This window comes from Neofelis nebulosa, chromosome 14 (assembly GCF_028018385.1).
Source record: "Neofelis nebulosa isolate mNeoNeb1 chromosome 14, mNeoNeb1.pri, whole genome shotgun sequence".
Taxonomy (NCBI): domain Eukaryota; kingdom Metazoa; phylum Chordata; class Mammalia; order Carnivora; family Felidae; genus Neofelis; species Neofelis nebulosa.
Genome location: NC_080795.1, coordinates 35,109,681 through 35,120,051, shown reverse-complemented (window position 1 = coordinate 35,120,051; position 10,371 = coordinate 35,109,681). Strand labels below are relative to the sequence as shown.

Genomic DNA, 10,371 nt, shown 5'->3' with positions numbered 1-10,371 from the left:
AATATAATTATGTTATGATCTAGTAATTCTCCTACTGAATATACCCAAAGAATATGAAAACACAATCTAAAAAGGTAAATGCACCCCTATTTTTACTCCTATGTAAATGACTATAGCATTATTTACTAGAGTCAAAATATGGAACCAATCAAAGTGTCCATCATTAGATGAATGGAAAAAGATGTTATTATCAATACACACACACACACACACACACACACACACACACACACACACACAATGGAATATGACTCAGCCCTAAAAAATAATGAAACCTTGTCCTTTGCAGTAACATGGATGGATTTGGAGGGTATAATACTAAGTGAAATAAGTCAGTCAGGGAAAAACAAACACTATATATTTTCATTCATATGTGGAATTTAAGAAACAAAACAAATGAACAAACAAAAAAAGAGCCAAATGAAAAAACAGACTTTTAACTATAGGGAACAAACTGATGGTTATCAGAGAGGTGGTGGGAGGAGGGAATGGGTGAAATAGGTGAAGGGGATTAAGAGTACATTTTTCATGATGAGCATTGAGTAATGTATAGATTTATTGAATCACTATATTGTTTACCTGAAACTAATATAACATTGCATGTTAATTATACTAGAGTTAAAAATTAATAAAAATCATGATAATAATGATTGAGAAGTTATACAGCTATAAATTTTTAAATAGCCTATTTTAGAATCATGTGCAAGTTTGCCTTTGTGAATTTGTAAATATTTTGCATAGAAATTCTGTTTCCTCATATTGTGGTTTGAATGTATGTGTTCCTCCAAAATTCATATGTTGAAATCCTAATGCATAATGTGATGGTATTAGGAAGTGTGGCCTTTAGGGGATGCCTAAGTCATGACAGTGGAGCCTTTGTGAATGGGATTTGTGCTCTTATACAAGAGATACTAGAAAGCTTCCTAGCTGGTTCCACCATGTGGGCACAGAAGAAGATGAGGGCTATGGACAGATAAAGGATCCTCACCAGAACATGACCATATTGGATCTAGATCTTGGACTTCCCATCATCCAGAACTGTGAGAAATAAATTTCTCTTGTTTATAAGCCATCCAGTCTGTAGCATTTTGGTATAAAAGCCCAAATGGACTAAGCCATCTTACATATACTATAAAATGCATAGAAAATAGGCTGTGTTTTGCAAACAAGTTTAAGACGGCAATAAAACCATTATTTCATAGTTTTTGAAAAGCAATAATAAGCTTACTATTTTTGTTTCACTTTTACACTTAATTTAATGAGCCAAAGCATGGTATATAATTTAAATATGCTAATTAGGACTTAGATGTCAGAAATTTTATTTTAAAATTTTTGGTCCTCTAAAAATTGTTACAGAAGATATTTTTATCTCCTTTTATGATACAGGACCTTAATAAAGAGAAAACAGCAAAAAATAAATAAAAAAATAAAAAGGAAATTCAGTTGTACAAAATAAATATATTAGTAGGAATATATATGGATTAATTAGTAAGAAATTTGTCTTCGGGAAGAAATAGAATTGTAAGGTAATTGGGTAGACCATTATAGTGATTCCAAGTGAATAACAAAAACAATTAATAATCCATGCTGAAATTCCCAATTTCTTATAAGTTGACATTTTTAATAACTGATTAGAGTATCCTTGAGATTCCTAGGAATGCTGGTCCAGCAATGGTCCCATTTTCCAAAGCCTGGAATAATTCCATTATAATACAAGGAGTTTTTCATTGTTTTATCCTAGAAAGAAAAGATTATTAAAAGTAATTAATCTTATCATCCCTAAACTTTGAAACTTATAGTAGAATGAATAGTATGAATTCCATAGGAAAACAACAAAAAAATAGCTTTTTTTAAAAAAAAACTTTAAAGATAGAATTTTACCAAAGCAAATCTGTAAAAATATAATTTATGCACAATTTTCTATTAAATATAACTCAACATTCATATCTATAAATTATTTCTTAATGGAGCTATTTTTTAAGTTAGAATAAAATATTTGAGGAGAAATTATAACTTTTAATTTATAAAACTTTTTTTCTGAGATCCCTAAATTGTATGTATATGTCATTTAGTTTATCTTCCCATTACTGCTATAAGGCAGATAGCAAGGAATGATATTCCTGTTTATTTTCATTTGCCAAGATAATAAATTCTTCTAATAATTGGAATAGCTTATATTATCATATAAATATTTTATGCCTCTCTTTAAAATCTCTTCTTGAGTAACTCTCTGGAGTATTCCTCCTTAGAAGAGGCTTAGACTCCTCTGATGCCAGAAGTGGCTGTGTAACTTGCTTTGCTCAATACAGTGAGAGAAGACAGGAGGTGTGCCATTCCCAAGAAGAAGCTTCAGGAGCCATTGAGTGTTTCCTACATGGTCCCTTTTTTTGTTCCATGTGAGACCAACACTGAGTCTTAGCAAAATGCAAACATGCAGTCAACCTATGCTGGGCAAGTAGGTAAGAAATGAACCTTTGTTGCTGGAAGTCAGTGAGGGCTTGTGGGTCATTTGTACCATGCAAAAATTTAGCATAATCTGGAGCACAGCATTAATATTTTAAAAACATCTAATTCTACATTTGGTTTTGTTTATATTGACTTTATTTATAAAAACAACAATGAAATAAAAGCCATAGGGAGTGATATTTATAAATAAGTAAAGGGAATGAGTATGTGTTGATTGCCTACTATGTCTCATTTAACTCTCACAACAATCCTGAAAGATAGGGAATGTTTGGTTGGTTTTTAGATAAGGACACTAAGGCAATTTTTAATAAAGAATTCTAGTTGACTTCCAGGGCTGATGTGATTAATTACATAACATATTGCTTAAATATATATAATGATAAAATTAGATTTAATTCTTGGAACATAAATATTTTATAACTAATAAACAAATATCCATAAACCAACTATGCAATCTATAACATTCAAGTTGACATTAATTTAATTTGAAAGATCATATAGTTAAGCTGAAATGATATCAGGCTTCAGAAATTAAATACGGTACCTACTGTTGTAGCATATCGTTTTGTTTGTTTTTTTGTTTGTTTTTAGCTCAGATGCTAATATTATTGTGTGCAGCGTATTAATTTAATTTTTATACCACATTTCTTCTTGTGAAAGACTAAGAAACTTTTTTCCTACTTAACATCTTATGATTATTTTCCATTCAATTGGTACAAAGAAAAAAATTACATATTAAAGTCATTATTTTTTTTCATAAAATTTGGGTAATTGAAACAATACTAATTAGAAACAGAATTAATCTCAGGGCAGTAAATGGATAATTAAAAGTCATAATCCAAATTGTTCAGGATACAGTTCTATTAATATTTCTATTAACGCCAAAGGTAACAAGCTGCACTAATATATAGATTTATAATAAAAATAAGAAATATATGATATCCTATGTTGTTTCATTGAGATCTGAACATATGGAACATAGAGAAACAGTGTTTCATAGGTTAAGAAATCCCAAATTAAGTTTGGGAGATGTTAAATAACCTGTGAGTCAAAAAGCTCAAAAGTGGTAAAGCCCAGATTTGAATCCAATTCAGTCTTCTTTTTATGTTACTACAAAAATAAGAGTACTAAATATTGCATTATCCCATTTATGTAAATAGTTAAAAAAAAAACTCACAACCTTATGATCTGATAATAATGATCACATGATCTGATATCAGATCACAACCTTATGATCTGATAATAATGACTGAAAACTAAAAAAGAAAGAAGAGCATTGACTAAAAGCATAGCAGAATGTCAGAGAAATATATAAATATGGAGAATATAAATCACAGAAATCTTTATTGCTAGAAGCAGATACCAACAGATATAATATTTTAATGGAAATCAGTGTCAAAATGCTTTATGTTTGTGTCACTTACAATAAAAAATGAAATGAAAACCAGGATGACGAATAAAGCTAGGTAAAAGACAATTCACAGGACAAAAGAAAATAAAACCAAATTAAGAACACCTTTTAAATAGAAAGTTACTGCACTTTTGCACTAAACATAATTATGACTTTGCAGGCTATTAACTTAAAATGGTATTTTATAAATTTTATGGCTCCTATTTCCAAATAAAATAAACCTATTTCTCAAAACACTGTTAGACACCACTGATGATAAGATAGAGCATACATTTAAAAACATCTTTTCTTTTTTTTCAGGAAAAAGTAAACTCATTCAACGGTCCTAAAATTTACTCTACCATAGAGTAGAAAAAAGTAACAATTCTTTAATTTTTCTAAGTTAGATTTAAGCTAAAACTCCAAAAGTTCACACTCTGGACTTATGGGAAATTGGATTTTGTCATTCTCAGATATCACTTCTGTTCTATTCAGAATAGTGTACATGTTGTGAGTCTAACAAATTTAAGCCTTTGAAGAAGAACATCTGATCTCTCGGCATGGTCACAAATGGCATGCTGTGCTTTAAGCCTGCTGGCTGATGCTGACACTTGTGAGACTAGCCTTGTGACACTACACTTGTGACACTATGGTCTACCCTTTCCTGGTGCACCACACGGCTATTCTCTCTGAAGTGTTCCATCTCAGTGGGTAACGTGGGGGAGCTGGCAGAGATCCTCTTTGTTTTATCAATACAGGCAAAATGTAAATAACATAATATTTACCATTTTACCCTCTTAAGTGTACAGTTCGGTGGCATTAAGTACATTCACACTGTTGTATAACTATCACCAGCATCCATCCTCAAAAGTTTTTTATCATCTCAAACTGAAACTCTGCAACCATTAAGCAATAACTTTCCATTCTGCTTACCCTCAAGCCCCAGGTAACCACTATCCTACCTTCTATCTCTAAGACAATCTAAGACAAAATTTTACTGTTCCAGGCACCTTATATAAATGGAATCAGACAATATTGATATCCGCTTGTGTCTAGTTTATTTCAATTAGCATGTCTTCAAGCTCCATCTGTGTTGTAGCATGTATCAGAAACTGATTCTGTCTTACAGTATTTTTCTTTATCTGGGTAACATGACCGTGTTTAGTGACAAAGGTAAGAAAGGAATTGGAATTAGTGAGTTTAGTGGACAGTAAATTAAAAAGAGAAATTCTGGAGACTAAAAAAGAAAATGCAGAAGCTGATATTACAGTGCTTGTTTTTTTTTTTTCCCATTGCACTAGAAAATTAATTTGAACACATTTCAGCACATCTTCATTTGTGATTCACATTGGAAATAGAGCTTTTTAAATTTATTGCTTGGTTTGAAAATAGACAAACTTATAACAGCCTCCCTATCCATCCTCGTCTTCCCAAATCTTATGAAAACCAGCAGGTTTCTCTATTAAATACCTAGTCATGCGAATCATGTAAGAAGATGTCATTGCTATAAAACAATGCAAGAAGCAGTGAGGAAAAAGACTGCCAAGTTAAACACAAAGGACAAAATCTGTCTGCATATTCCCACACCCTTAAACACGTATTCCAGTGTGAACTGCCTGTCGGGTTTTGATGACAGAACTTGGCTCACCAGGCAATCATTCTCAGAAGGACTCAGCTCTCTCCAGAAACTGCATTTATATTTCCCAGATGATTATGTCTTTTATCAAAAGCAGCAGTTGAAAAATGGTCAAGCTCAGCATCAGAAAAGTCCAGCTATGACGACTAGTTTCACCTACAGATAAATATGGGAAAGGGTAGGAGAGCAAGGCGGTTGATGGGTTTGGAGTCTTAAGAATAACATTAAGTTCATGTAGACAAAGAGTCGAAAAAGCAGTGAGCATCAGGGGGCAAATGATTTTTTTCTTCAGGAAATTAGCTTTTTTACAAACTTAGCTTATGTTTTTTATCTTTGAAATATATGAAGCAAATGTATCAAGTGCATAGTAGTCAGGACAAAATTAAAATGCACAAATGTGTGCATAATATTATAGCAATATATATGCCTCTGTGCATGAGTTCACAAAAATACATATATTCTTTAATTTCAAATAATGAGACAATGTTTTCAAAGAGAAATGATAGTGAGAGATATGCCAAAAGAAGGAGGAGGATGAGGAGGAGGAGGAGGAGGAGGAGGAGGAGGAGGAGGAGGAGGAGAAAAAAGCTTGAGGTCTCCATTTAAAATCTATAGATACATGTTACAGGATTAATGATCAATATTGTTTGTCATGTTAATCCCTATGGGAAGAATAAGTATAAATTTTATGATAAAAAGATCAACCAATAGTTGGTAGAATCAGAAAAAGATTTTCACTTTTCAATAGTATATTCCATTTCATGAAGACTAGCCTGAGGCATCAGGTCAAGTAATATAATAACTTGGCAAATAGAGACTTGGGCATAAGAAGTGAAATTTAATTTAGTGGTCTTATGTTAATCATGGAGGGTCCAGAAGAGAGCAACAAAACAATCTTTAAAAAAGGAAAATAGAATTTATGAGGGGAGCTGAGGGAGCTAATCAAATATAGACTAGAGAAGAGATGACTACATGGTACTTAATTTCACTTGAAGGGATAAAAGCAGGGGCATGATATTAGGGCCAAAGGACTGGTATGAATGCTGATTTAAACATGTGTCAGTAATTAAAACTATATATGCAGCTAGTGCATTTAGACTTTTATATTTACTTAAAATTGGTTTTTTGCTCCATAGAATTATGCGTTTTTGGCTCTGGACTTAGGGAGAGGAAATAACGTATATTGGCTACAACATAAGTGAGTGAGAATTTTTTATTTTGTTTTCTTTGTGAGTATTTTAGTGGAGTTATTATTCATTTTTTTTTGAGCCATGCTTTATCACTACATTTTGGAGATATGCAGTAATTGTGTCAGTTTTGTCTCTTGAAAGTTAGAAGCAGTTAATATTATTAGATTAATTTGAGATGCTTAGGTATAAAGACTAATTAAAATAAACCTTAACAACCAGCAAAAACCATTAATCATTTAATATGAGCAGAGGGTGTTATGTAAGTGATGAATCACTAAATTCTACTCCTGAAACCAATATTATACTATATGTTAACTAACTAGAATTAACAAAAATTTGAAACAAACAAAAATTAGTCTATCAGTCTGTGACCACTGGACCCCTTTTCCAAAATTCATAAAATCATTTAACCTATGAAAATTATAATTATAGGCCAGAGCTCAGTCCATAATTTGAATTTTTATTTAAACCTACTGGGTATTAACATTAAAAATTTCTAAACACAATTTGAAAATTAATATGGAGTGATTACTTCAGGTATTTTGAAATGTGATTTCATTTATTTAAAAAAAATAATGTTTATTTATTTTTGAAAGAGAGAGAGAGAGAGAAAGAGCGTAAACAGGGGAGGGCAGAGAGAGAGGGAGCCACAGAATCCAAAGCAGGCTCCAGGCTCTGAGCTGTCAGTGCAGACCCCAGGGCGGGGCTCGAACTCATGATCATGATCTGAGCCAAAGCTGGACGCTTAACTGACTGAGCTACCCAGGTTCCCTGAAATGTGATTTCATTTGAATTTTTCGTAGTAATTCTATTTGCTTCAGTTATTTTTTGTGTTAAAATGGATTTCTACTTTGACTTCAATTCTACTCTGATTCATAATTTTTTTAAATGTTTATTTATTTTTGAGAGAGAGAGAGCACAAGCAGGGAAGGTACAGAAAAAGAGCGGGAGAAAGGATCCGAAGCAGGCTCCCTGCTGATGGCAGAAATCCTGATGTGGGGCTCAAATTCATGAACTACGAGATCACGACCTGAACCAAAGTCAGACATGCAACCTACTGAGCTACCTAGGCACCCCTCTGATTCATAGTTTTTAAAAATTATTTTATTCCAAATGATTAGATTAAAAACAACAACAAAAAAACCCAAAAAATCCCTATTCTGAGAATAGATTTGAGTGAAATATGTAGATTGCAACTATTATTATGGTGTCATTTTTAGTTCAACTTATTAAAGGGATAAAAATATTTTAGGGTATTAATGTAAAATATTATAAAGGCATTAGCAAGGCATTTATGTGTCAAACTACCCTTTTTCTAGTTCTATATTTCAGTTAACATTAAGTATTTCCTAAGTTTCCCTATGTGTTCAACACTATTTTGTTTTGTATGGTCTCTTATCTGCTAGTACCTTAAAATATACTATGAAAGAGAGAGGGAGACACAGGTACAAAACATTTAGCAAATAACAGTTCAGTACATAACCAGCTATGTAATTGTAAATTACAGACCATAAGTACCCAGTAAGAAAAAAGACTACCAGTGGGAGCTACAGGCAATTAGGAATGTTAATAGAGGGTGGTGGATGTTGTGACTGAAGAAGTACTAAGATCTCAGATTGTTTAAGAGGAGTGAGGGAAAAACACTAAGAACGAGGCCAAAATGGAATTTGTGCTGAAAGAGTAAGAAAACTAAGCTGAATAGAATGGTTAGAAGGGAAAAAACCTTGGGAGGGAGAATTAAGCACAAAAAGCTGGTTTGTTTGAGGAGCCCAAATTTGCTCAGGGCAGCAAGAGGATTTGTCTATAGACATGAATGGCAGGGAGATCAGGTGGCAGGTATGCCTGTGATATATGGTCAAAATGAACAATATAAATAAGCATCGATGCCAAACATTTTTTATTAGTTATCTTAGGAGAACCAGAAAGAATACGTGGCAAACCCAGAATTTTTGTTGTTGTTAGTTAATACTGATAAATGATTATTTCGCCTCAAATTTCTACTTTTGCTTAATCTTCCATTATTGCGATAAGGAGCTATCTCATTCTTCCTGATTCCAGCCCTCCTGCCAATTTTGGTGGAATGCTCCTTGTTTCCTCATCACTTCCATTATTCTCTGAAAGTTTTAAATTTAAAAGCAAGCCGTATTTTTTTCCGTCCTAGTTGTTATACCAGGTTTGTGTAATTGCATAATCTCACAGACATGATGAACCACCTGTGTTCTGGAGCTACTTCATAACCCATGAGAGCCCATTGTGTGCATCTCTTCCCAACTGTACTTATAGTGACTTCACATTGGGGAGCTTGAAATCGGCTCTGATGGGGATATTTACACCATGAAAAGTGGCAAATGTGACAAGTCAAAGGTTTTTGGTTTGGTTTGCTTTGGTTTGGTTTGTTGGGGGTAGGGGAGTAGTTTGTTAAACATTGATTAACACACCATTGTATGCAACAATGTATTTTTCCATACACCTTCCAATTGGTTTTTAGTTAAAGTTTTTATGAATCAATCAGAAAATGTCTATAGAATACCTATACTGCTTAAGGCTGCTAGGCTAGAAAGCATGAACATGAAAGCTCACAATCTGTTCTTGTTAGTACATGTATAATGCCTATAAATATGAAATCTGATAACGTTCTTTCTCATGAAATTAAAAAAATGCTTAGGTGTTTCAATATTTGTTGATGTATACGCTACAGGAAGAAAGGAAATCAAAGTTGAGTTCCATGACAACTCCTTGGATTTAGAACAGACATCCTGATAGGACCAATAATCAAATGATAGGTAACAAGACATTTTTAAGAAGAATTCCTGTGTGTGGCAGATACATTTGCATGGTTAGCAAATAATCTAGATTTTAGGATTTGGGACAAGAGTGACAAGCATCAGGAACAAGTCTGTGGATTGCTCTTCATAAATTGTTCCTGCAACAACTTTAATAAATCTGAGATTCTGATATATCCAGCTGGAAGTTTATGAATCATTTCTTAACTATGTGATGAAAGTGTGTCTGACAGCAGGGAATCTTAAAAGAAACAATGGTTTGAATGAAGCCCTTGAGTTCCCAGATTTTCCAGAGATTCCTCCATCATAAATTTGGAAGATATCAGCAAAATTATGGCATCTTTATTCTGGGCCATTTCAACAGTAAAAGCATCTCTGGTAGTATGTTTATCATTCATTCATTTATTTATTCATTCATTTATTCTTTATAATTATTGTGTTCTCATCATGTAACAGGCACTATGGTTGTCAATATCTCCCCCTTATCCAAATTACAATCTAGCAATGAAACTGATAATAATTGGTTACAGATCGGTACAGGTAAATGTGTTTCAGACAACACAGAGAATGGCCATTTAGGGAATTGAAAGAAATTCAGTAGGACAGATTTTTATAGGGGCAAAATTCTTAAAAACCTACATGCAAATATTTACACACAGATTTGGATTTCTTAGGGGAAATTGGAAAGTATTAAATATTTATTTTTGTCTATGGGATTAAAGAAATGATAAGATTTTATTTTGGAAAGGACCTGAGTTTAAAAGGAAAAATACTTGATTTTTAGTAAATTATAATATTTGGAGTATTGAAAATCCCGATGGGAGCTAAATCAGTGCTCACTGACTGACAGGAATATGAACAAAGTCATAAGAACTAGCTTATCAAGAACACAGAATTAGATTTCAT

General features: G+C 32.8%; 1 protein-coding gene across 3 annotated transcripts in view; it reads right to left on the bottom strand.

Annotated features, from left to right (window-relative positions):
- Positions 1 to 1,581: 1,581 nt before the first annotated feature.
- The window catches only part of CNBD1 (cyclic nucleotide binding domain containing 1), a 458,767-nt gene continuing 449,977 nt past the window's right edge, over positions 1,582 to 10,371 (bottom strand). For 2 of the 3 annotated variants that reach the window (XM_058698491.1, XM_058698492.1), the window contains one exon: positions 1,582 to 1,737. In XM_058698491.1, the coding sequence (XP_058554474.1) occupies positions 1,621 to 1,737 (117 nt within the window). In that variant the 3' untranslated portion in view covers positions 1,582 to 1,620. Of the gene's footprint in view, positions 1,738 to 5,504; positions 5,649 to 10,371 lie in introns of all 3 variants that reach the window. The other variant, XR_009253278.1, reaches the window with a different exon arrangement.